At 46.3% G+C, this 27157-nt stretch overlaps 1 protein-coding gene across 1 annotated transcript in view; it reads right to left on the reverse strand.

The window, feature by feature from the left end:
* Positions 1–635: 635 nt before the first annotated feature.
* The window catches only part of OSCP1 (organic solute carrier partner 1), a 26948-nt gene continuing 426 nt past the window's right edge, over positions 636–27157 (reverse strand). Inside the window, exons 2-10 of the mRNA XM_024738903.1 lie at positions 18194–18348; positions 13766–13933; positions 13174–13254; positions 5770–5873; positions 5191–5319; positions 4581–4650; positions 2633–2772; positions 1656–1719; positions 636–1415 (exon numbers count right to left, since the gene is read on the reverse strand). Of these exons, the coding sequence (XP_024594671.1) occupies positions 1299–1415; positions 1656–1719; positions 2633–2772; positions 4581–4650; positions 5191–5319; positions 5770–5873; positions 13174–13254; positions 13766–13933; positions 18194–18348 (1028 nt within the window). The 3' untranslated portion in view covers positions 636–1298. The remainder of the gene's footprint in view (positions 1416–1655; positions 1720–2632; positions 2773–4580; positions 4651–5190; positions 5320–5769; positions 5874–13173; positions 13255–13765; positions 13934–18193; positions 18349–27157) is intronic.

The following is a 27157-nucleotide window of genomic DNA, read 5'->3' on the forward strand; positions in this document are numbered from 1 at the left end:
TAAGAAAGAGTCACTTTCATGGGTAGGAAGCAACTTTATTGGGTGATTTACCCTTCTGTATTCAAACCCTATGCCTTGGGTAAGCTAAAGGACAGGCACCCTTGCATTCCAGAAATATGTTCGCCTCAACTCTTGCTAAGGTGCCAGGGTCCCGAGTGGTCCTGGTGGCTGTGGCTCAATCTCAGGCAATGAACAGCTCAGCTCAGTTTCTCTCCTACCATCTGCCGTCCTGGATATTTTCTTCCATGGGACTGAATGTACCTTGGCCTCTGGATATTGGCTGATCCTGAGCCCGCCAGTTAGTTACTCAATTCAGGATGAATATGAGGTGGAGGGCTGACCCTCCCTCCTGAGGCAATCGGGGCAGCCCTGGCCTGAGACAGTTCTCATGGAGCCCAATTAGACTTGGCATCCTGCCAAGGGAAGTCACTCATCTGGTGCACGGATGGGAAAGTGGTACACCGTGTGCACCTCCCGTACATCAAACTTAAGGCTCTGCTTGGCCGCTAATGGCGAAGCAGAGGAGACACATGTCATGGCACGTCATGCTGGGTGTCTTTAGAAGGCAAGAACACTAAGTGGCAGAGGGAGACTCTGGGGGTAAGGAGGACGCATCATTCTTAAAAAGCAAACTGTTTCCTTGGTACGCATTTCCATATGGGATAAGTCCACACTACATATGGATAGAGAGGTGTGCGGAGAACCACAGACACCCACACGCTCTGCGCGGGGCCTGCCTGAGGCTTCCCTGTCACGGCCTTGCTTCCTCTGCCTCTGAGCTGACAGTTCCCAGTGTGCCAGGGAGAGGAGGGCTGTGTAAACTGGGCCCCGACTGCTTGAGGCAACCGCCTTTTCCACTTACGTCAAACTCACAAGGCAGAATACGTCCGAGAAAGCGCCGACGTTTAGTGATGATTCACAGGCACCTGTGAGCCGTAGGTCCCCCGGGCAAAGCTGTAATGAAAACGGCAACAGGAGCGCCCTCTTACTGACTCTCAGGCTTGACCCTGTGGCTCCAGATGCTTTGATTGCCATAAAACTAGCAAGAACGTGGGAAGGGTCCAGTTTAAAAGCCAGAATATATTTTGCTGAAAATATGAATGTGTGTGTGCCTTCCAGAGACTGTGCTCCCCGAGGGAGACCCGCACAGTTCGTTAGGACATAAACAGGAACAAGAGGTAAGGAAGGCCTTCACTTAGTAGAAAACTAGCAGCATCATTTGGCTCCCTGGGGACATCCCCCAGGGTCCTCATCAAGCAGCCTCTCCGTAGGGGGAGGGTCGTGCCTGGTCAGCACAGCTATAACTCATCCATCATGGCAAGCAAATCATCGCCCTTGCTGGCACTCCGCCTTGGCTGGTCCGAGATCTCAAACTCCCCCATGATCCGAGCCAGCTCTTCGTTCGTCTGCTGGTCCTGTGAGAGAAGTGAGAGGAGGAAGGGAATGAGGAGGATGTGTGGGCACCATGGCCTCTTTGTGCAGTTGGTAGTTAATTTTCCCACCACTGTGATGCATTTCAGTTCCTCACCTGTTTGTCAGAATAGGGACTACATTACGTGCGGATTAGAGAGGAGAAGGGAGGGCCTTTGGAGTTCAATGTTATTATAAGATGAGGAGGGGAATAAGAATTGACTTGTGTAATCCCCTGTACACACCTGAGTAGCTTGGATGTTGATAACTTCATAGAATAACTCTTCTGGCCTGGTTAGCGCTGCCTGTCTGCACAAGATGGTAGAGAAATGGGTCAAAGGTTAGGGTTTTCTCCCTGCTAGTGTGGCAAACTGGCCCTTGATAATTTGGCAACCTATTTTTTCTGCCTCACCTTCTGCCCTTTCCATTCACCTTTCTACCCTGTCCCCAACCAGTGCACCCTACACTCCAAGAAGTCCTTTTATGTCTCTGTGCCTTTGCACGTACTACTGCCAAGAACGTTTTTCCCCTTCCTCTGCTTGGCAAACTCCAAGACCTAGCTCAGTTGCCAACTCCTTCAATCCGCGGGTGCAAAGTCAGTCGCCGTGTCCTCCACTGGAGTGTTTATGACGTGGCGCTCGAGTGACTTGTGCACGTGTTCGTGCCCCTACGACACTGGGAGTACCTGAGGACAGGTCCCAGGTCTTCCGCTCCAACTGTGGGTCCCCACACGTACCACAGCACCTGCCACTTCAGTGGAGAGGGAAATAGAAGGCAACCCCCATCCCAAATATTTGGTTGCGAGGGGCCTCACATGAGATAATGAAGGCAGAGGTGCTCTGTAAACTGTAAAGCGCTGTGTCAGTCTCGGTGAATTGCCACCACTATTGGTTCTGGGGGAGACTGATCCCAAAGATATCATGCTCCGACCTCCTTCTGGTTTACCAGTCTTTTGTTAACATGATTAACTTGACTTCCAATTCTCTCATTGAGCTGTACTTTGCTAAATGAAACATTAGAACTATTTTTTGAATGAATCCACAAAGTTCAGGCTATTTAATACTGGTGGATTCTTCTTCAGGTTATTGAGTTTGCTGGTATTTCATTTGTGGTCTTTACATCTGTGTTTATAAGGGTCATTGGTTTATAACAGTCATTTTTCGGTTCTTATCACACTTAGGATTTTTATGCAGGTCTTTACAGAAACAGGCTGAAAACATACTCTTCCTCTTCATCAGTGGTGAAGAGATTCAACCGGAATCCTGGCTCAGGGCCACTAGGTTTCTTAATCTCCATGCCTCCTATCAGCCTGGCCAAGAGATTCAGCTCTTCTTTAGCAAGAGGGTTTGGAGCAATGCTTTCCTGCAGGAACAATTTCATGATTTTTAGCCACATGAAGGAGACCACATTTTCTGCTGAGACCCCAGAGCCCCGGGGTGGTATTATATAACAAGGCAAAACGATAACAGTTTAAATTACTTCTGGGAAGGACTGGGTCCAAATGAAACATAGAAAACAGGCTTAACCAAGAGAGAAATAACCTGTGTCAGAGGCAGAGGGACTCTAACAAGGCACAAACCAGAGATTCTCAAGATGAGGGGAAGGCCCCAGGGATCCCCATTCTCCTCAAATTACCTTCCTCCTTGAAGGAGAAGAACGTAGCTTCTCCTTCAGGCAATCTAGTTCCCCCAGCCTTTACAAGTAGGAGGCTCCAGGTCCAAGGGCACTCATTCCATGGGAGCGACCACCCCGCGCTCAGGTGGTGTCCGTGCACAATCCCTCCCCCCGTGCCCCCACCGAATCCCTTCCGTCCTGTGGCTTCCACTCACACTGCCTGGTCCCACTGCAGCCTTCCCCCCTCCTCCTAACCGGCTCTCTCTAACCCAGCCTTTCGCTGCTTTGCCTCTTGAGTCAGGCCCCATGTCCCTGCCCAGGCGAATCTCTGAGCACTGCTGCTATCACGTTATGATCTAGCCATGTGGGAGAGACGCTGCCTCCCCGCTTCCCCCAACACTGTGATTCTGGGTGCTTTTGCTCATGCTGTCACCTGGGTTTGTATGCCTGTTTCTCCCTCTGGGCTATTGAGTATCTTCTTCACTCCACAGCCTCGCTTGAATGTCGCCTCCACTGAAAAGCCTTCTTGTTCCCTGTCCCCAACAGCTCTTTACTCAGAATGTTCAGCGAGCGTCTTTCGTCTTCCGCCGTGTTGTAGTTATTTGTTCCATCACCGTCTTTATAAGCCCCTTCAGGATGGGACCACATCTAAGCCAGCTCTGTGCCCTGGGAACCCAGCCCATAGACGTAGTTCAGTAAATGTTTACAGAATAACTGAGTATTCCATGATTTGTCCTATAGCTAGCTGGTAGCTAGTTCAGTGAAAATTTGTACAACAGAATTCAGAGAACCAAAAACCCCATTTTCAACTTAGCTTCCACATCATCACACAGGAAAGCATTGAAAAAGGGATGTTTTAAGGATCAGAATACACACAAGTGCTAAACTCAGCAACCACGGACCTCGTGACACTGGTACAATGCTATTTCACGTGTCCTGGTGTGTGGTTCCTGCTTAATTATGGTGGGAGCCAAGTTTAAAATTACCTAATTAGATCACTGGAAGTCTCCATGAGAAACTGTAATTAAAAACCTGTGTGATGGGGACTTCCCTGGTGGTACAGTGGTTAAGAATCCGCCTGCCAATGCAGGGGACACAGGTTTGAGCCCTGGTCCGGGAAGATCCCACACGCTGCAGAGCAACTAAGCCCGTGAGCCACAACTACTGATCCTGCGCTCTAGAGCCCGTGAGCCACAACTACTGAGCCCACGTGCCGCAGCTACTGAAGTCTGTGTGCCTAGAGCCCGTGCTCCACAACAAGAGAAGCCACCGCAATGAGAAGCCCATGCGCCTCAATGAAGAGTAGCCCCCGCTCGCTGCAACTAGAGAAAGCCCGCGCACAGCAATGAAGACCCAACGCAGCCATAAATAAATAAATAAACAAATAAAATTTAAAAACAAAAAACCTGTGTACTGGTAAGGCGGAATGGAGAAGATTGCAAACAATGAGGGAAATGTTGGCCAGCTCTGAAATCTAGAGATCCCTCCCTCTCCCCGTCCAGACTCTTGTATCTAGAAATAAGCTATGAAGGTAAACAAGGGAGGCAGAAGCTTACCTGTGTCTGTGCAGCTAAGTTCTCTGATGCTCCAGACATATGGGTTTCCACGGGCCGGTTCACACTGTACCTGGTGGCAACAGAAAACCACAAAAACATTGTCCAGCCCTTTTACCCTGACTTCCTTCTAACTCATAAATATAGTGCATAGTTTTTATTTTGAGACATTAAAAAGTGTCCAGAAAGGTGCTGGGAATACAGAATACAACTAAGTGGGTGTCAACCACTCAAATTTCGCTTCTTCCCCAAACAAAATATCTGGGAAGCTGTGTGGAAATTTTTTCTCTGGCAAAATAATATGTACCGCTGAAAAAAACATGATCGGTACGCGAAGGCCAGGCCCTTTCGGATCGCCACTGCAACAAAGGTTTTGGCTAGCTCTCTTGCGTGGCTATTTAAAATTATTTGTGTTTTCAACTCGTTAAGTTACCTTATGTTGGGAAATCTGAGGTGCCCTTTGGAAACATCGGGGCTCTGCATGCCGTATACCTAAGGGGAAATTCCTCCAATTGTCAGCAGGGATTTTTCATAGCAGAAGTCAAGCTGGTTTTTTAAGTGAAGGGACCTCCGTTGGACTTGAATTCATTTGGGGAAGGAGGAATTTGCTTACATATTAGTTCCCAGTTTCAGGACTCGGTCTCCATAGAGTTCAAAAGACCCTTCTTTGGGGGCAGTGACATAGCTCCCGCCGTGCTTGAATTCTACCTTCCTCACTTCTTCGCCTTTGTCGTTGAACGTCCTACAATACAAAATAGGACGTGATGACGTGCTCTCCAAGCTTGGAGAGTCCCGGAGGCTTCTTTAATCTTGGTACTATGGGACCAAAGGGAATTCACACACTGCTTCAAGATAAAGATGCTGGTTGATATAATGATAGTAATATAATAATAATATTTATTGAGTACATGTTATGTGCCGGGTGCTGTGTAGCACTTTGGAGCATTACAGTATTATCTTATTCATCCTCACAGTAAACGTTCCGTAGATGAAGAAATAAATCCTGGAGAACTGGGTGGTTTGTTTCAAGTGTCTGCGAGGTGACAAGCTGGGATTAAACCTCACCTCCTCACTGCTGTGCTCAACTGAAGAAAAGGAGGGGCCCCAGCAGGGCTACATTCTATGTGGTGGCCCACATACTGGTTTCCCAGCACCCCAAATATTGGTCTGACAATTACTGTTGAGAATTCACCTGATGAGTCCGGGAACTTTGGTTCCCCAGGGAAGAGGCCCAGACACTGGCAACACAAAGCGACCGTTGGAATTCTGAACTTTGTCCTTTAGGAATATGGACACCTGGAAAAAAGATATTTATTGTCATTTTTCTTGGTATATTTCCATAGACGTATGCATTCTGAGGATGGAAAGTGTGTAATGGCTTAAGAATGCTACCTAAAAAAAAAAAAAAAAAAAAAAAAAAAAAAAAAAAAAAACCTCAAAGAAAAAACAGCAATTTCAATATGGTGTTCTAAAAAAAAAAAAGAATGCTACCTAAGAGAGAAAAACTCACCGTAACTAACACCTGCAGAGGTGTAGTGTTTTTACACAGAACTTCTTTGGCGCCACACATCAAATCTTCCAGGTGAGTAGTGCTACCCCCCTGCCTTAATGAGGAGGCTGAGGTTCACAGAGTGAAATGACTCGCCCAAAGAGAACAAAAAGAGACAGGACCAGGATTCAGAACCAAGGTTGGCTCCAAATTCCACCCCCATTCCTTGGTTCCTTGCAAACTTTCCATACAGCTGTGAAGCTTGAGCTATAAGAACCTCATTATCTCCGTTTTACAGATGAGGAATTGGTGGCTCAGAGGTTAAGACACTTCCTCTAGGCCAGCCAGCTCATGAGGGGCAGGGCTGAGGATTCAAGCCCTTGTGTTTCCGACTCCAAGCTCTCAGCTACGTGCTGGACCGGTGGATCCAGCTGGCATTAGAGTCCGAAGGTCTCCTTTGTGTCTGAAAACCCTACGTGATGCTTGCTTCTACTCCTTGCTTTGTGCACTCCGTATTCAGGTCTTGGGCAGGCTAAATCCCATCAAGACTGTAGCAGTTAATCAATTTTATTGGGGAGTTCCCTGGCTGTCCAGTGGTTAGGACTCGGTGCTTTCACTGCTGTGGCCTGGGTTCAATTCCTGGTCAGGGAACTAAGATCCCGCAAGCTGTGCAGCACCGCCCAAAAAATAAATAAATAAAATCAATCAATCAGTTTTATTGGAGCTTAGCTTCCTCATCTGTAAAGTGAGATACATTTGAAGGTCCCTTGAAACTCGAAAATTCTACAAGATCACATTAGTAATATCAAGAATAAGCATTTGTTCCATGCAAGGCAGTGAAAATGCCAAGTGGTGAGGATTTGTATGCTGGCGGTCTGGCCTGCCGACGTTAGACTGCCCAGGCTCACGGCTCAGCTGGGCCTCTCCTTGGCTCGGGGTTTTTTGGTAAGTTACACCACCTTTCCCTTTGGTAAACTGGGGATAATAACAGAACCTATCCAATGGGTTAGTTGACCACTATGTCAGATGATGAACAAAAAGCACTCATCACAGAGCCTGACACATAGTAAGTGCTCAATAAGAGATAACTAATATTCTCAGTATCACAGTCTAATTTGGCACAGGACACAGCATAGAACGGAAAAGCGACGACACTATAAAACACGATATGCTGAATGGGATACGCAGATGAGCTGAGCCCACTGAGGGGAATGACCACAGGCAGCGGGGCTGGGTAGGTGCAACTGTGGGTTTGGAGCTGGGCCTGGAGGAGGAAGGTGGGTGTGAAGACACTTCAGGAGCAGAGATGGGCAGGCACAAGGCATGTTTTGGGGAAAATGTGTACACTGGGTTGGTTGGAGGGTTTGGCTTTAAGGAATTCTTAACCTTGAGATTCTGTGACCAAGGGATATGAATATAAGCATGGAGAAGGAAAATTTTGGGAGAGAAGTGAGACCATATGTAGGTACTGGACTCTCTGTTAGCTAATTCTAACAGGGTTGACTATGTCATAGATCTGAAATGTACAAATTTAAGTCAACTGTGTGTTTGACCTGAGAATCTGTCCTTGGCTGGATGGGACTTTGGGGTCTGCCTGCTTGCCCAGCCCCTCTGCTGGCCCTCAGCTGTAGGTGTGACTCTCCCGTGCCCTGTTCCTCTCACTCCACCCTTTTTATTCCGAGGTGATCTCATCTACACCCATACGCCGGTATTCACCTCTGCACTGATGGCTCCCAGATCTGGAGCTTCCACTCAGTCGTCCCCCCTGGGCATCTGACCCATCTACCCCATTGCCTATTAAACGTGTCCACCTATGGGTTCCATGGGATGCACCTCCAATTCACCTTGCTCAGAACAGGGCTCAAGCTGTCTTCCCTAACCTGATCCCAGTGAATGACACCATCAGGTCACCAAGTCAGCAGTCTGAGTCCCCTGCCCACCACCTTCCCATGGCCCTTCAGTCGCCAAGCCCTGCCCACCTGGTGATCACTTCTGTGTCTGGCCCCTCCTCTCTACCCTGCTCCCTAGTGCAGACCTTCATCACCTCCAGCCTGGCCTCCACACTGGTCTCCCTGCCTCCGCTCTCCTCTGTGTTTCATCCATCCTCCACTTGGCTGTTAGAGAGACTCTTCTAAACTCCTATCTGACCGTGTCCCTCTCCTGCTTCACTGGCTCTCTGCTGCCTGGCAGATAATGTCCAGTTGACCCTTGTTCCTCTCCGCAGCCACGCTCCTCCCTGAACCCTGTGTTCTCGCCATACTCGATTGCTTGCAGCCCTCTGGCCCCCCGCGCCAATTACACCAGGTGCTTACATGCCTGTGCCTTTACTGAGATGTGCCTCCTGTTTTCCCACGGTCCTGGTGAAAACCTATTTCTTTTCTTTCGTTCTTTCTTTTTGTGGCCACACCACATGGCTTGTGGGATCTTAGTTCCCCGACCCGGGATCAAATCCGAGCCCACTGCAGGGGAAGCATGGAGTCCTAACCATTGGACGGCCAGGGCCCCCAAACCTATTTCTTTTCTTTCGTTCTTTCTTTTTGTGGCCACACCACATGGCTTGTGGGATCTTAGTTCCCCGACCAGGGATCAAATCCGAGCCCACTGCAGTGGAAGCATGGAGTCCTAACCATTGGACGGCCAGGGCCCCCAAACCTATTTCTTTTAAAAGCTATTGGATATTCTATGAAGACCCCCTGATGCTCTTGGGTAGAGGTGGCCATGGCCCACATTGTGTCCTCTCTCTTCACACTTTTCTGGGTCAGAACCAAACATACCCAAGGTACTTAGTGCACTTTCCCTTCTCTGATGAGGTCCTGAAGCCAGGACCCACGTTTCCTATGGAAAGAGGGAATGAAGGTCACAGAGCTGTGGGGCTGGAGTGCTGGATGAGACATCTCCATGAGCACCCACATTCCACAGGACGATGGTAGGAGTCAGGTGGCCAAGAGGAAGTGAGCCAGGGATGTAAATGCTTGGTGAATGTGGGTGAGTGACTTGGCAGTCGGTTTCAGCCGTGAGGGATGAGTGCAGGGCTTTGGATGGTGTAATGGTTGCTGGACTGGCCTTACAAGAGGAGGGCTAAGTTTGTGAGGGCGGGAAAATAATGATCGGAAGGTGAGGGGGAGAAGCTGGCAGAATGACTGACTCTGCTTCTTGCATCCTGCCTGTGGATGAGGGAGAATGACCGGCCTCCTTCAGGTGGCCAGAAGACTTCGCATACCGTCTCTCTGCTGTACGCTGAGGATTCCCACATTTACGTCTCCAGCTTGGCGCTCTCCTCTGAGCTCCAGGATTAGGTATTCAACTACCTACTTGACTCTGCTACTTGGAGAACAAATCCAATTTAAATAGAATTGATTATTTTTTCTACTCAAATACACTTCCCTTCAGTCCTTCCCCCACTCAGAAAATGGCACCAGCCACTTAGGAGTTTTTCTTTCTTCTTCTTCCCCTCATTCCCTACATCTAATCTCTTAGTAAATCTTACTGGCTCTGCCCCAAAGGTATATTCCATATGTGTCTCCACTGCTAGCACCTAATCCCAGTGCTTTCATTTTTACCTAGATTTTGTAACCGCTGTCCTACCTCTACCCTTGTTCCATTTAATTCATCTTCCAGACACAAATCATGTTACCATTCACCTTAAGATGCTCCAGATCTCTGTTTTACTCTTAGAATAAACTCCTTTACTAGGGTCTAAAGCTAAGTCAACTGGTAGGTAGGTACCAGTTTACTTATGACTGGCATCTCTTCTGATTAGTTAGTGCCCATGCTGCACAAGTGGTTAACTTTATTTTAAATATCACCCCTGCCTAGATATGCTCCATCCTCACTGGCTTCCACTCTGTCCAAGGAGCATATCGTGCTTTTTCCTACCTAAAGGCGTTTGAACTAGCTGTCCCTTCAGGTTAGATGCTCTCCCCTGAGATCTTTGTTATTACACTCTCAACTGAAATATCTGTCCTCAGAAATGCTGTCCTTGCCTCTATCGTCTACGGATGTACCGTCCAGTAATGGTAGCTACCAGTTGAGCATGACTATTTAAATTTAAATTAAATCAGTAATTCAGTTTCTCTGTCGAACTAGCTATACTTCAAGTACTCAACAACCACATGTGGCTAGTGGCTCTCATATTGGATAGCACAGATACGGAACATTTCCATCACCGACAGGAAGCTCTGTTGGACAGTGCTGGTCTAAGGCAACATCCTGTCCCAGTTGCCTTCTATAACTTTACTGTATATGGCCACCTTCCTAAGAGTTATCAGAGCCATAACACGATTTACGTGTCCTCCTTGTCTCTACCTACTAGCACGGAACCTCCTCAGGGCAGGGCCTCTGCCTCGTTCACTTCTGTATCTCAGGACTGAAAACTGCCTGGTGTAGAGCAGGCACTCAATACATATTTGTTAGACGGACTAGTTTTCCAGGGATGAACTGTTTCCAAGTGGAGTGGATAATGGAGTGGAGGCGTAAGGACCATGCTATGAAGAGGCGAAGATGGAGTTATGTTTTCCAACAACTGGAAGAGGGGGAGTGCAGGAAGAAAGTCCATGATAGAAGGCGCACGTGTGGGAAGGAGCATTCGGAGCAGGGTGGGTGACCTGAGGGCCCACCTTTTAGGAGGCGACTCTGGAGGGGCTCTGGAGAGCTGAAGGGGGTTGGGACTTGAGATGGTTGTACATAACTGCTCAGGACTCCAAATGGAATCGGTCTTCGTGCAGCCTCTGGGGCCTGGGGCACAGGTCAGGCCTTGACCATACTAAGGCCACTTCACGTTGTTTTGTGATATCACAGAAAGCTTTGGACATTAGGATGAGGAGTCTTGCATTTGCTTTGGTTAAACAATGAGCAAGGGAGTTTTCAGAGCTGTGTTTTCTTGATTTAGTTAGTTTTGCTAACAGAATCGAAAAACTATGAAGGTTGTTTTGAGCACAGAGAGAATCTGTGTAGGCAATCATAAATTGCAGCTGAGCAGAAATACCATTAAAGACCAGATGTGGAAAAGCGGCCGGATGTTACAGACCAGAGGCTGAGCAACGGCAGGATATGTGATTCCAATTTCTCTTGATGAACGTTCTGATGTTTCATTGCCTGCCCATTTAGCAATTAAAGCTTAATATATTTTGTGGTTTCATATATTTTAATGATTTTGTTATAGACTTATTATTAGGAAAGTCTTTTTATCATAATGAATTTTATCTTGCCAGAATTGAGAAGTCAGTATGGCTGCTTATATTACTACAGTCCATAAACTAATGTCCAAATATGCAGCCTTGACAACCATATGATGCAGAGTTTTTAATATTTAAAGCAACGCGAAACTTAATCTTATTTGTACTTTCATATTTTTAATTTTAATTGGTGACTATTAGAGATCTCAATTTATATTGATGTTATTATTGCTCCATCCATAGCAAATGAGATTATTCATGGGGGTTAAAAATAAAGTTGGCCTCAGCGTTGAAATCTATTTGTCTTTCCCTGTCCACAGGAGGGAAATAACAATCAGGTTCTAAGCATATTCTATTTCTTCTTTTTTTGAATTTTATTTTGTGAATATGTTACACATGCACATATACAAAATTTAAAAGGTTCAAAGGGTGGGAATTCCCTGGTGGTCCAGTGGTTAGAACTCTGTGCTTCCAATGCAGGGGGCACAGGTTCGATCCCTGGCCGGGGAACTAAGATCCCACAAGCCGTGTGGCACGGCCGAAAAAAAAAAAAAAGAAAAAAGGTTCAAAGGATACACGATGGAAAGTCAGTCTCTCTTGTATCCCTGTTCTCCATGCAGTTCCCCACTCCCAGGAGCCAACCACTGTGACCAGTTTCCTGTACATCCTTCCGGAAGCATTCTATAGTGTATACATATATATACGAGCAAATACATATATATTACGTGTGATGGTTCACTTAATCCTCCTGAAAAACCCTAAATTAGGTACTATCATTTCCATTTTTCAGATGACGAAACTAAGGCGCCAGGGAAGTAATTTGCCCATGGTCATGGAGCTGTGCTGTAGGTGGGATTCAAGCACAGGAGTGCCTGACTCCCGAGCCTGGGCTCATTTTGCTGTATCACCCACCCTCCCATACCAGCATGTTAAATTCTGGGAAGGAACAAAGTCCTGTGCAAGAGAGACAGGCCCCAAATTCAGAAGCTCAGAAATGTGTTTTTCTGAGCTAGGGTGTAGAACTGTCTGGAGGAGGCAGGGTCAACTGGGAGGCGAGAGCCAACAAGAAGTATGAAGGCCTGAGCTGGGCTGGTGGTGACAGGAATGGAAAGGAGGGCGTGGAGAGTGAAAAGGCAGACTCGATGGGCCATAGAAGCAATTAGAAGATCAGAGAAGGGAAATCAAAGGTGTGATGCTCTGGTTCTGAGCCGAGTGAGGGAATGGTGGCGCCCTGAAAAGAGACCGGAAGTTGGGCAGGACTTGAATTGTGGAGACTAGTTTAGCTATAGACATTAGGTTGTGGGCATGGGAGAGTGTCTCCCCAAGCGGGTGGAGATGTGGGTCTGGACGGCAGGGCTGGGGCAAGGGTTGGGTAGAGGTTAGATGTAGGAGTCATAGGTGGAAGGGTCAGTCGGCAGCCAAAGTGGGGAGGAAAGCGATTCCTCACGAGCAGGGGGTGGGTAGAGGCAGAAGGGGGAAGGCTTGGAGACAGGAGGAGGGGGAGGAAAGAGTGAAAGGCAGAGAGATGGGAGAGGTAAGGGAAGGCCAGGACGGTATGGTGCAAGGAAAGTCCATGAAAGGTGACAGTTTCATGCAGCAGGAGGGCAGCCTCCTGACAGCTCAGACACTGGAGAAGTCAAGATGATAAAGGTTTGAGAAAAGGTTTTGGAATTGAGATCAGGCTGGTGGCCTGGGAAAGCAAGGGAAGAAGCCACATTTTAAAGAAACACATAAGGTAACTGGGAGGGAATGGCGGCATCAACTGTCTTCCTTGGTCCATTGAAAAACTGCTGCGATTTGCTATGAGCATGGAGCCAAACACCGAGGATGTTGCTAACTGGGCAGAATCCCAGCCTTATCTGCCCTGAAGACTTGCACCCTGTCTCCCCAGGACAGCAGCGGCAGGGTGCTCCCAGGCCGCCCACTCACTCACCCTGACGTGCAGGTCCTGGAAGAAGATAAGGAGCGTCTGCCGGATCAGCTGGAACTCCCCCGCAGAGAGACCCCCATATATCTGCGGAGGCAAAGCAGATAGAGGCATTCCACTTTCAGAAGTGAGATGGAAAGTGCGGACAGGCGGGGGTGGGTGGGTGCCCAGGGATGGGAGCCAGAGAGCAAGGAGAGGACTCAGCTGCTGGGCAGGCGGGGCAGGAGGGCCAGCACTGCACCCTCGCCTGAGGGACAAGCCCCACGGTGGCACACCGAGCAGCATGCACTTTACCTCCCCCGTTCCCCAAGACTCTATAGAACATCCACCACCAACTCCCTTTCAGAAAAGTTAGGCGAGAACAGCTATGCTCTGTATCATTGCTTCCCCAATTATGAAGGCAACAGTGAGAGGGTATAAGATGATAATGTCTCTTGTGTTTCCAAAATGGATACCTGTAGATTTTGAGAGTTTTCTGGGAGAGGCAGGTTTTGTCATTCCTCACCCTGTTCTCTTTGTCATAGAATCTGCCTGTCCTTAACAGAGGAATGAGAACGAGTATTGGGGCTGAGAGGTGATAAACTGACGATACGCTTACTTCAGTCAGCTGCTGGAAAGTCTCATCCACTTGATGCAGGATGGTTGGGGAGTCTTGGATGAATCCCTTGATGGCATCTAAATGATTGAAAGTGACCAGCAACACATCCTTGGGACGAGGACACAGCAATACTTGATATTTGAAAGCCATTGTCATCAGGTCATAGAGCTGCCAACCCATACATGAATAAAAGAAACAGGACCATAAAGGCAGACATCAGAACCTCGAACGATGATTCAGTCGGCACTTACCGGAAACCAATTCTGGGCTTACCATGCAGCTCAGTGACCATATCTAGTCATCACTCAAACCAAGACACTGTTGAAGTAAAAAGGGGTGATAGTAATAATTAAGCTGGGACAACAGGAGTAAACCGGGATGTTCCTGGGCAAACCAGGATTTCTGGCCAGCTTACATGTATTGTTGATGGACCACACGTGAAACAGTACGGGCAGCTGGGGGGCCCTGGAAAGGTGCTGGACGTGGAGAATGAAATCCCAAATTCAAGCCCTCCTTGCTGCTGACTTGTTGGATGGCCCTGGCCAAGTCTCTTTGCCTCTCTAAGCCTGAGTTTTCTCATGCGTAAAAAATATTCCTGGGACTCCCCTGGTGGTCCAGTGATTAAGAATCCTCCTTCCAATGCAGGGGACACGGGTTTGATCCCTGGTTGGGGAACTAAGATCCCACATGCCACGGGGCAACTAAGCCTGCACGCCAGATCTACTGAGTCCGTGCACTCTAGAGCCCATGTGCCACACTAGAGAGCCCGTGCGCCACAACTACTGAGCCTGTGTGCCACAACTACTGAGCCCGTGCGCTCTGGAGCCTGTGCGTCACAACTAGAGAGCCCATGTGCTGCAACTACCGAGCCCGTGTGCTCTGGAGCCTGCATGCCACAATCAGAGAGCCTGGACACTGCAACTACTGAGCCCGCACGCTCTGGAGCCCGCGCACTGCAACTGCTGAGCTCGTGCGCTCTAGAGCCACAACTAGAGAGAAGCCCGCGTGCTGCAACGAAGATCCTACATGCCGCAACTAAGACCCGATACAGCCAAATAAATAAATAAATATTAAAAAAAAAAACTCCCTAATTTCCCAACATTGCAGAACAGCTGAGAGGAGTAAATGAGAAAACACATGTGAAAGTGGCAAGAATGAAGTTCCACGACTGTATGAGATGAAAAATGAAACTTAGTAAGAGATCAACAAGCCCCAAGTATGGTATGACCACACAGAGGTGAGACACTGGTGAGGACCAAAGTGGTCACGATAGGCTTTGTGGAAGAACTGGGCCTGCTACAGACTCAAGGCAAGGTTCCAGCTGGCTGAGGGAGGGGAAAGGCATTCTAGTGGAGGGGAACAGCATGCGTGAGGGTCTGGAGGCAGCTATAGCCATGCTATTTTCCTGGGAGAAAGAGTAGAGCAGCCTGACTGGAGGGGATGGTTTGTGTTCGGGGTGGTGGGAAATAAAGGTGGGTATGGCAAGGTTGGAATGTTAGAGGTTTTAGAAAGATGGACAAGATAATTTAGACTAGATGTGGTAGGAATTAGGGGGCTACTGAAATGCTCTGTACTGATGTGATAAAAGTAGTAATTAAGTGAGATTGTTGACTCTGGCCATGATGAGATGCGAGAGAAGGGAGAGACTGGAGTGGGGAGGATTAGCTGGTGCCTGGCTCCTAGGAGGATGGCAATAACATCTACTGATTGTATGAATGAAAGAAATTTTGTTGGAGTGACCCAGATGGAAGGCCTGGAATAAAGATGGTGGGGATGGATAAGGAAGGGAAAAGAAGAGCATATGACACTCAGGAAGAAAGCTGTCAGTACATGGTGCTCGCCTGACTGGACTCGGGAGACGATCTGAGGGCTGTCCAAAAGGACCACAGCATTTCCAACTTAGTGCCTGGGAGATACATGATGCTACGACGGAGGGAGGGGAGTTTGGGAGAGAAGGTATGGACACATCTGAGGTGGGCTTGGGAATTAAACTACAGCCACCTGAATGCTGTGCGAGCACGTGGATATGCATGGCCTCAACTGATCCCCTTTAATTTCACAAGAACTCTATGAGGTACGTATTATCCCAAGTTTAAAAATGAAGAAGCTTGCCTAATTTCACATAGCTGGTACTTAGTAGTAGGGTGAGATTTGCAACTAAAGACGGTCAGATCCTGAAGCACGTGCTAGAACCCTCTACACGATCCCCTTTCTCCAACATGCAGATAAACATCTCGCTTAGAAGGTGGCATACAGCAGGAGCAGCCTGGTTGTGTGTGTGTGTGTGTGTGTGTGTGTGTGTGTGTGTGTGTGTGCGCGCGCGCGCTCGTACACACGCAGGTGTGTCTGATACTGGAGATGTAGATTTAAGACTCCATCATCACCATCAAACATTAAGTACCTGGGACGTCCCTGGTGGCACACTGGTTAAGAATCCACCTGCCAATGCAGGGGACATGGGTTCGATCCCTGGTCCAGGAAGATCTCACATGCCGCGGACCAACTAAGCCCGTGAGCCACAACTACTGAAGCCTGTGCGCCTAGAGCCCATGCTCTGCAACAAGAGAAGCCACCGCAGTGAGAAGCCCGCACACCGCAACGAAGAGGAGCCCCTGCTCGCCGCATCGAGAGAAAGCCCACACGCAGCATCTAGAGAAAGCCCGCACGCAGCAACGAAGACCCAACGCAGCCATAAATAAACAAATAAATAAATTTATAAAAACCAAAAAACATTAAGCACCTGTTGTGTACAGGGCACTGTGCTAGGAATAAAGGATAAAAACAGGTATAGGATGAAGAAATGAAAGCTCAGATGAGTTATTCAGTCAATTGTGTCTCAGAGCTATTGGTAGAAAGAAGACTTGAACCCAGGGTTTTTTTTTTTTTTTTTTTAACCCAGGTTTTTTTATTCCACGTTCTGTGTCCTTTCTCAGTGGAAACCTAAACTTTCTTAAAGGCAGAGGGAGAGGAACAAGCAGAGAAGAGAAGATACCGAACATTTCTCGAACATCTATGTGCCAGGCCTTCTTGTGTCATTATTATCTATGTTTCTCACTTAATCTTCCCACTAACTGATGAAGTAGCTATTATTATCCCCATCTTATAGATGAGAAAATGGAGGCTCAGGGAAAGCAAGTAACTTTCTCAAGGTAAGTGGCAGAAGGTAAGAGGGCATAGTTAAAGGCAGTCTGTCTCTCTGAGGTTTCCAGGTACCAGCAGTGAGACACTGTTGATTTTTGCACACCTGGCACCCACTGTCAGTCCTCATGATTTATAAAAACTCACGTAATGAAGGGACTTGAAAAGGAACTATTATTATCATTATTTTAAAAACTAACTGAAGTCCATGTATTATTCAGATTTTGTTAGTTTACCCTGATGTCTTATTTCTGTTCCAGGATCGCACATTATATTTAGTTATCATGTCTCCTTAGGCTCCTCTTGGCTGTGACAGTTTCTCTGGCTTTCCTTGTTTTTGGTGGCCTTGACAGCTTTGACGACTGGTCAGGTATTTTGTAACATGACCCCCGAATGGTATTTGTCTGATGTTTTTTTCACGATCAGCCTGGGGTTGTGGGTTTTTGGGAGGAAGATCACAGAGGCAAAGTGTTATCCTCATTGCATCATATCAGGGTACCACCACATGGCTTATCACTATTGATGTTATCACCTGGCTGAGGTAATATTTGCCATGTTTTTCCACCGAGAAGTTAGCTGTTTTCCCCCTCCTTTCCAAACTGTCTTCTCTGGAAGGAAGTCACCAAGTGCAGCTACATTCAAGCAGTGGGGAGCTATGCTCTCTATTCCTGCGGGCAGAGTATCTACATAAGTGTTTGGAATTCTTATGAACAGGAGATTTATCTATTCTCTGCCATTATGTATTTGGAATTATTCCTTTTAAAATCAGAGTACCCAAAAATTGGTTTCGCAAAGAAACAGATATGTGTATATTATAAATATTGGGTTGGCCAAAAAGTTTGTTTGGGTTTTTCCGTAACATCTTACATCTTTACATCTTCCGTAACATCTTTGGGAAAAACCCAAACGAACTTTTTGGCCAACCCAATAAAGACTGAGCAGTTTTGAATTTGCTTTAAAAAAAAAAAAGCCTGGTTTGCAGAGCTAAGCTTTGTTAAGGAAGAAGCAGAATTAAAGCTTTTAGGGTTGGGTGCTTGTATTGGGTTAAGGTGTTCCTAAACATGGACATGCAACTCAGCACACTCTTTGGGTGACGTAATGGAATAAACAACACAGGGGTTGGTGCAGATGACTTCTGAGGTCCTTCCCCACTTGAAACTCAGGAACAACCCATGTTTACATGTGCCTGTCTTTTGCCGGGCACCACTGCATACGTCATCTCATTTGGTTCCGGTCTGTGATCATCCACAAGAAATGCAGCCCAGGGGACAGAGGCAGCTGTCTGCTCACCTTATCCATGCTGGCCTGGTTTAGTCTCATGATGGAGGCGTGAGCCAGGCGGTCGTAGACTGTCCTCAGGGCCTTTTTGGAGTAGAGCTCTTGGGGTTTGAACAATTCCTCCATAAACTTCTGATTGAACATGGTTGAGATGATGTCATTCAGAACTGTAGAGACAAGAGAAGATGCAGCTGAACAAGGTACTGGTGGAAGCTTTATTCAGGAAATGTTCCCTGTGTACGAATGGAATGGAGGAGCTGGGCCTATGTAGAGTGGGGATGTGGATGCGTTTGGTGGGATCTGCTCCCTGGGGAGATACCACACAGGTGTCCCAGTAGAAAGCAGGGTCAGGAGTGCTTTATGAGACCATCTCAGGGCAAACATACATGTGACAATGTACAAATACGCTGTGCTTCAACGGTTACAAACCACTTTCACATACGTTATCTCACTTGGTGATAGGGGATAAGTTTCTTCTTTCTTTAAAATAGATTCCTATTAGAATCTTTAAAAAAGATTCTTTTCGATTAGAGCTCTACCTTAAAACGAGAAACAGCATCATGGTGTTTTGTTTGTTTAGCAAGTTTATAACATTTTTACTTAAAATTAAATTTTATAAAAATGGGACCTATAATGGTAATTGACTCTTTTTTTTTTTTTTTGCAAAACAGTTTACAAAAATAGACAAGTCTACCCACTGGTTAGAGATGAAAACTTTTCTAATGTTTCTATAAGATGTGTACTTCAGATAAACACCATTCAGGATGCCTTAATTTCTGTATATGATCTATAATATTGATATTATACTGTAGTGATGTGTCTCACACTGTTGTTCGGATGGAAGATGTCCATATGGTGAGAATAAAAGGTCCTAAGGCACGTGCACACCAAAGTTTCTACAATTCTAGTGTCTCATTAACTCATTCATTTAGATATTTTGTGCTACTCAAATAACATTAGTTGAGGGCTAGGAAAACCCTTTGGTACAAGAAATAAGAACGGGTATGGTTGAACACAGATTATTCTTAATTAAGCCAGATATATTCCTACCTAAAGGTGAGGGTATATGGATGCTGAGACTATACATTCATAGTAATTAAAATTTGAAAGAAAACTGGTTACTTAACATAATTATACAAAATCAATTATCAAACGTGGGTGATTATTGCTGAAAGATACAGACGCCTCTTTCTCTTGCCACACAGAGGACACACCAGGTGACTGGCTGTGGCCTTGTATCTTAGAGAGTGAAGGCAAGGTCATGATTTCGGGCACCCTCTCAACCTGTAAGTAACTGATAGACGTACACTGAGGGCTCAGGCCAGCATTTTAAAGTATCTCAGAGGGCAGTTTTGGGGAGAAGCGGGGAGCTGAGGGCTAGTCGTACTTAAATTTTAAATGGAAGGGCTACAGAGAGAGGGGAGAGGGGGAAGGGAAACATCTCCCTCCCCACTCCCCTACCAAGACACAAAAGAACAGACTCCTTCCAGAAGTGTTGAACTCACACTTGACCTTTGGATTTTACTCTATACTCCATCCCATTAGTGAGGAAGAATCAGATCCGTTACCAACACAGGGCATCCCTCACACTGGACAGTTCCAACCCAGGGCAGCTTACCTTCCATGTGCACTAACATTTCCCCATTGTCTCCCTAGAGACAGATGAACTCTTCTGGGTTTGCCTCAAGCACAGCCTTTTGCCTTTGACCTAACCAAGCAAGGACCTGCAATAAATTGGGCTTTCTGACATTTTTCTTACCACAGCCTATATAACATGTAGAATTTGCAAGGAAATAGCTACAAATGGAAAGACACGTATAAAGCCTCAGAAGAGAGAATCTGAAGAATTTTCCATAGGTGTATGTAGGCCAGGGAGGAGTGCCAAAGAGGAAGAATTCAAGTTAAAGAATCACACCAGCTCTGATTATGTTCACGCATACAAAGAGCTCCCATTCCCCTAGGGGCTGCAATATGTCCCTAGGGTCTTTGAGCCTTTAGCAGAACCTAGGAAATTAGCTTAGGCTCAAGTAAATCAGCTCTAAAGGAAAGACAATCCCAAGGTGATTGTTAGACACTCTGGCAAAGTAAAAAGCAAAATGAAGCCTTTCCCCCAGGGGGGAAGTGAATAAGCTATGTATCACCATGGCTCCTTGCACGAGAACTTCCAGAAAGGAGTGCTGGAAAGAGAGCACAACAGGCCCTGTCCCTGTGGGCAGAGCAGTGAACACAAATGTCCCCAAGAGGAAATGGCAGTTTTACTGTTGGGCCCTGGCACCCAGAGCGTCCACCTTTCACTTAATTCTTTGGGGGCACAAATTAACATGCTTATATCTCACAGTGTGCTTCACCTGGCACTTGGTTGACGTAGGCCTGCTGAGTACGAGACACTGAGATGAACAGCAGGGCACAAAGAGGAAGTAAACTTTGTCCTTGCCCAAGAGTAGCAGCCCGCACCGTATTCAAGTTAAACCTGAGAAATAGTTTTAACCCGATCTGTCAGCTGGTGCCGGGGTTGGTTTCTGGCACTCTCACGAGCTCTGCATACTTTCATGAGGCAGGCATGTGCTAGCAGCCAGATTTCATCAGGAGACTAAAGCCAGGGAGTGGGGTGGTTTTTCACAGGTGCACTGGAAGGGTCAACAACTGAGTTCTTCACATAACAGGCTTCTAATACCGGGGTCAGATTATGAAGTCAGGTTCTGCTTATTATTTTTGGATGCTTAAGTTAAGATAAATTCCAGTGATTCAATTACTTACATGAAGAGTCTTCAAAATCCATACTTCTCACCTGAAGTTCTGCCGTGCGTCAAGAGGTGGGCCAAAAATTGCTCAAGAGAAGTGGTGAAAGATGGTTGTGAAATATGATAAAAGAGTATCAACCACTTCGATTGGGCTTTTCTTTGAGGCTGGCCTGATGAAATAATTCTCTTGATGAAAGCAACTGAGTTTTTATCAGCTACCTCTGCTGCAAATTTTATTGTTTATGGGAACATACAACTTGGAACCAAGGGTAAAACAGAGAAGCTACTACTTCTGGATGATTACCATGTTTTGAAGCCTTATTATGTTCCAAGTACTGGGCTTAGAACTTTCCATGCATTATCTCATTTAAACCCCAGGACAGCTCTGAATTATTATCCAATTCTGTCAAGGGGGAAAACTGAGCCTCAGAAAGATTAAAGTCCAAGATGACACAGCAGACGGTGCACTTGAAATTAGAATGGGGTTGTTTGATTTTAATGCTTGTGCTCTTAAATATTATATACATTATCTCCTCAGCATACTTGGTGTGGGGAGAGCACTTAAAATATCGAGGACATTGGCTATGACGTGCATAAACTATACCCAAATGTCAAATGATGGAAGATATTCGTGACAGTTAACGGTGAGAAAGGCTAAGGTTTTATTCTGAGGAATAGACAGCTTTTTCAGGTTTGCTGCTAGTTGTAGGTGAAGAGGAAACTGAAGATTTGGCATGATAAGGCCATAGTGCGTGCGTGTCATGCCTTCTGCACGCAATCCCGGCGGCCATGCAGCCATAGGCTTCCATTTTTCTCGGTTGTTCAACAGATATCTCCGTGTGCTAAGCAGAACAGCTCTTAGGCTTCACGATGCTATCACAGAATTGTTTTAAGGATGACTAAATGGGACAGCCTATCCAGAAATATAGCTACTGCTCCAGCTATCCTTGCAAAGCTTGGAACTGATGAAAAGGGACAAATACCTCAGGTGCAATATGGTCCTTTGGCCAATGTTTCCTTGGTTTTCATCTTCCACTCTGTGTTTAGTTAAGTAAAAGATTCAAATGTATAACCGATGTCTCAGCTAAAGAGAAACTCACACCTATTCTTTTATTTGGAAATATTTAGAGTGGTCCCACTTTAAGCCCCACTGATGAAGGACTGGGTGAACCTGTGGATGCAGACTGAATACATGCAGCCCCGAAATAGCATACCTCGTTTTCTGTCCACCTCTGTCCATTCATCTACATGAAGCATATAAAAAGAAAACACCAGTTCATGAAGCAAGAATGTTATTTTCAATGAGGCTTTAAAAATACCAATTCCAATTACCTGGCTTATGAAACTTTAGTTTTCATGTTTGCATTAACGTTTAATGCAAATGCTCTGCCTTCCATTTGAAGCTCTTAAAAGGATGATGGTTAAACAACAAGTTCCAAAAAAGCCCTAGGGGGGCTGTTATCTTACAGAGGGTGGCTTAGGAGGAGAGGAAGCTCAGGAGGACTAGCTACCCTGGGGTTTATCTTGAAAGGCTCAAGAAGTCATCCCCTCTAACACTCTGAAAATACACATCATTCAATACAAGGCTTTTAAAAACACTAACTTCCACAAGGAAGAATAACCCCAAGAACAGGGAGAGAAAGGATTTTCTTTCTTCACAACCAGATTTTCTTATTACTGTAAGATTTTGCTTTCTAGAGTACAGACAGAACCACTCAAATTAAAAAAACTTGAAATGTGAATTAATAGGGAAAAAAGTCTATTTGTTTCTGATTTACTTTTTATAGAGAGAGGCATGACTTCCATGTAAAAAGAGGGAAATAACGATGTACAGAAAGCTCCTGAGGACAAAGGTAGTCAGGGAGATGCCAAGAAGAGACCAAACAAGGAAAAATGTACTTGGCTAGAGAAACCTGTGAGAATCAAGACCCTTTATGGGTTGAGACCTGGCTCTACCACTTACTAGCTAGATAACTTCAAACAGCTTGTTTAACCTCAGTTTCTTCATCTGTGAAAGGGGGATGATAACTGCACCTACCTTGTAGGGTTGTTGTGGGGTGAAACAGACACATCAGGCACTTAGCTGGCTTCTCTCCTAATTCTGCTTTCTCTACTGCAGAACTTTGGACACCACCCATAAAGGATGGTGATTTTCTTTTCCTTAATTTTTTGGGAGAGATTACAATCTAGAGAAACCACCCACAGATAAACAGAGTTCCACACACATCCACATTTCAAAAACATTTTGTATTTTGGTGTAGTTTGGAAACATTTGCACTAGATTGTTTGAGAGGTGATTTCTGAGGTTATAAGCAAAGCATATATGTGCCTTCAGTACACAATACCAACAGCTTCGAAGAGACTGGCCTGAAAGCACAGCCAGTGCCATGTCCTAACGAACTGCAAAGGGTTCCCACTGCAATGTCAGACTCCGCTGGGAAAATTCATCATCTCTCTCCCACAAGAGTCACAGGGTTTAGGAGAGAAAACACTGGGGAAGCAGCACCAAGAGTCTGGCCTTCTTAAAGCAGATGCTGGCTTCTTTGGCATAATGTCCGCATCTTCTATCATTTCGTGGCATTTATTTTACAGGCGGTCTTGCCTGATAGGCTCGTGGGAATTCAGAGGGATAGAGCTGCAACCCTCTTGAAGGTGTGTTTGGGAACAGAGGGGCTGCCAGGGGCTCACCTACCCTAAGGGACAGTGATTACCTGCTGCTGACAAAACAGAGCTGGCTAACACATGCCCAGGGCTACCAGGCACTCCCGCAGGCAGTGACAGTCAGCTCCAGCAGAGGTCTCTGTCGTGCTGTGTGCTCCTGGCCCACTTCCTCCTGAGGATCCGGGGAAGGTAAAGGATGCCCTGTTTTTCTCTTATTTCTCCAGATGACTTGTTTGTGACAATTCCACTTTACTTATATTTTGAGTGGGAGGTAGGCCCAAGGATATCCAGAGCTGCCTGTTAAATGGGAACTAGAAAAATAAAAACAGAACCTCACGGCATTCGGTTGCTCAGTACTACGCTGTGATCTGCGCATCTTGGGAAAATCACTTAATGGCCCCATGCCTCAGTTTCCCCTTGTCAGCTGAGGAACGTAGACAAAACGTAAGAGGGTCTTACTGATGAGTATCTTTAAGAGGGTGGGAGTGAGGTGAAGGCACCTTTTATTATTCTCGCGATTGCTTAAACATGGGACCGCATTCAATATGCAACACTCAAAAGTTGCCCCACAGAGAGAGCACTTCCTTTCTGTTGAATTCTAAACTAGAGGCTGCACTGTGGGGAAGAACTGCAAGATCTGCACTGGCCTTGTGGGAGCAGGATGGCCTCCAGGAGACCAATTAGTTGTATAAGGCAGTGAAAACATCTAGAAGAAATACGATTTCCATTCAAAGCTTCAATGAGGACTAGTTTACCGTGTCTGGTGTTTTATAGGCCTCTGTGCAGGGGCATTTGTCACAGAGGCCCCTGCTCCTGCAGCTACGCCAACTCTAAGTGGTGGAAGAGATGAGTGTTTCTCGATGTTTTGAATCCCGCACTCTCTGCCCTGCTTTCTCGCTCTGTCTTCTGCAGGTCCTCATCAACTAACTACTTTCTGTCATTTCTTTTACAAAATCAGTGGTTATACCGTATTTTTTTTTTCAAACCTCTCTGTCTCCTCCCAGTCTTCCAGTCCCCTCCCTACCCCACTCCCCCGACAAAGATTCTGACACAGTCCCCTCGGGTATGGAAGTACAGGGCAGCAGTTAAGGATACGGGTGAAGAGTATGAGCTCTGGAGTCTGATGACCTGGGTTTAAATCCTTTACTCTTCCTCTTACCAGCTATGTAACCCTGGGCAAATTAGCCTACTTTCTCCATCTGTAAAATGGGGACAGGACTATTACCTATATGATAAGACAGTTGTGGGGATTAAGGTGTTCAGAGACGTCTATGGTACATGGTAAGTGCTTAATAAATGTTTTTTGGGGCTTCCCTGGTGGTTAAGAATCTGCCTGCCAATGCAGGGGACACCGGTTCGAGCCCTGGTCCGGGAAGATCCCACATGCCGCGGAGCAGCTAAGCCTGTGTGCCACAACTACTGAGCCTGCGCTCTAGAGCCCGTGTGCCACAACTACTGAGCCCATGCACCTAGAGCTCGTGCTCCGCAACGAGAAGCCACCGCAATTAGAAGCCTGCGCACTGCAATGAAGAGTAGCCCCCGCTCGCCGCAACTAGAGAAAGCCCGCATGCAGCAACGAAGCCCCAATGCAGTCAAAAAAATAAAATAAATAAATTAAAAAAAATGTTTGTTGTTGTTGTATTAGGAAGACATATCCCCCAGGTTTAGAATCAGTTACTGGACAGACTGATCAAAAGCCCTACCTCCAGTGAATGTGCAGAAGGGCTGCATCAGGCTCCACCCAGCATCTCACATGGCATCTGACACTCAACCCAACTGTGGAAGGAATGAGTGTGTGAAGGTGAATTATGAAAGGTGGCTGAAACTCCCTGAAGCTGTATCTAGCAAACCCAGAAGGACTGCAGCTCCTGAACACAAAGGAAGCCAGTCCCCTAGTATTCACAGGGTCTTGCCCAGACTGCCTCCTGAAAGACTGTACCTGCTACTCATGGGGTTAAACGTGTTAAATACATGACCTCATTCGATCGTTACAAATTCATTGTAAAGTGCATATTATTATTCCCCTTTTATGGAGACAGAAACAGGCTTATAGAGGTTACACTCCAAGGTCACACAACTAGTTAAATGGCAAAACTGGAATTGGGACCCATATCTGTATGACTCCAGAGAGCATGCTCTTAATTGCTAATTTACACTGCCTTCCAAGATGTAGACTACCAGTCCAAGAACTACCTGTCAGCTCACTAGTGCCAACAGCCCAGATGAAATCACATAACATAGCGCCAAGGAAGACAGAACCCTTTTGAAGAAGAAATGGCAATGTCATACAAAACTGCAGTTCAACAAACATTTACCGAGCACTGATTTATTCTGTTGCAGGCATTATGCTAGGTGCTGGGATACAAAGATGAATAAAACAATCACATGGGGGAGACAGACGCATATACAGACCATTTCAGTATAATGTGGCCAGCGATAAGGTAGAGAGAGACACACTGGGGTGCTATGGGAGTATGCACAGGCCCTTTCCCATGCGGAGATGAGAGGGAGATGGTTCTTAAGCTGAATAATGCAGGATGCAAGGGGATAACTAGCATGGAAATGGGAGGTGTGGGGTAGAATGGGAATTACTAGCATGCAAACACGAATGAACATGCTTTAAATGGAGACCTACAAGCAGTTTGGTATTAAGATACACAGTAGGAGGCAGGCAGTGGTGAAAGGTGGGACTGCAGAGGTGGACAGAGGTCAGATCAGGAAGGGCCCTGAAATGTCCTGCCAAGGACTTGGCCTCCATCCAGAGAGCAGTGGAAAGCTGACAAAGGGTTTCAAGTAGCAGGAAGTGTGGACGGATTTGCAGTTTAGAAAGCTCACTGGCAGCAGTGTACAGAATGAATGGAGGAGGTATGCTATAGGGAGTTCTTTTATCTCTTTATGCATGGACTTGGACTCAGCTGCACAGATACAGTAGTGAATATCTGAATATGTATGCTTAACATCTGAATTTGCATGTTTAACATCAATGGAGCATACGGAAACTGCTGGATAGAATAAATGTTTTAACCAGCGGCCATGTCAGTTACCTTTGTACCAACTTTTCTTCCTCTACCTTGAAATATAATATCTCCTTCATAGTTAATCCAGGAAACTTGGTGAAAACCGTTGTTGGTTGAAAAGAGGGGGGAAAAGGGAGAGAAAAGGGGTGGCAGAGAGTTCTGGGTGGCCACTCCTCTGGGGTTAGATGTGCTGTGCACAGGAGGCACCTTTTGCACTTTAGAAGCTCTCATATCATTACTTCCACAATTGCATTCTCTCCAAACAATTGTGAAGGGAAAAGATTTACAACTTGTCTTCTATTTTCTTATTTATCTATGTTACTTCAGAACCTCACCTTTCGAGAAATAGCTTCTGAACTTAGCAAGACTGGCCTCCAGTTTATGAAGGAGGATACCACACAGAGGAATGGAGGCTCAGAAGCTTCCCTGGGGGGAAAGAAGATGCTCGGGCTAGCAGAATGTGTCGCCAGGTGGTGGGCCACTGGGACTCCCACATTTGGGAGGGACCGGTTGTCAAGAGAGATTGGGAAATCATCTCCAATTTAAGGGGATGAGTA

This window comes from Neophocaena asiaeorientalis, unplaced genomic scaffold, assembly GCF_003031525.2.
Source record: "Neophocaena asiaeorientalis asiaeorientalis breed wild unplaced genomic scaffold, Neophocaena_asiaeorientalis_V1.1 scaffold106, whole genome shotgun sequence".
NCBI lineage: Eukaryota > Metazoa > Chordata > Mammalia > Artiodactyla > Phocoenidae > Neophocaena > Neophocaena asiaeorientalis.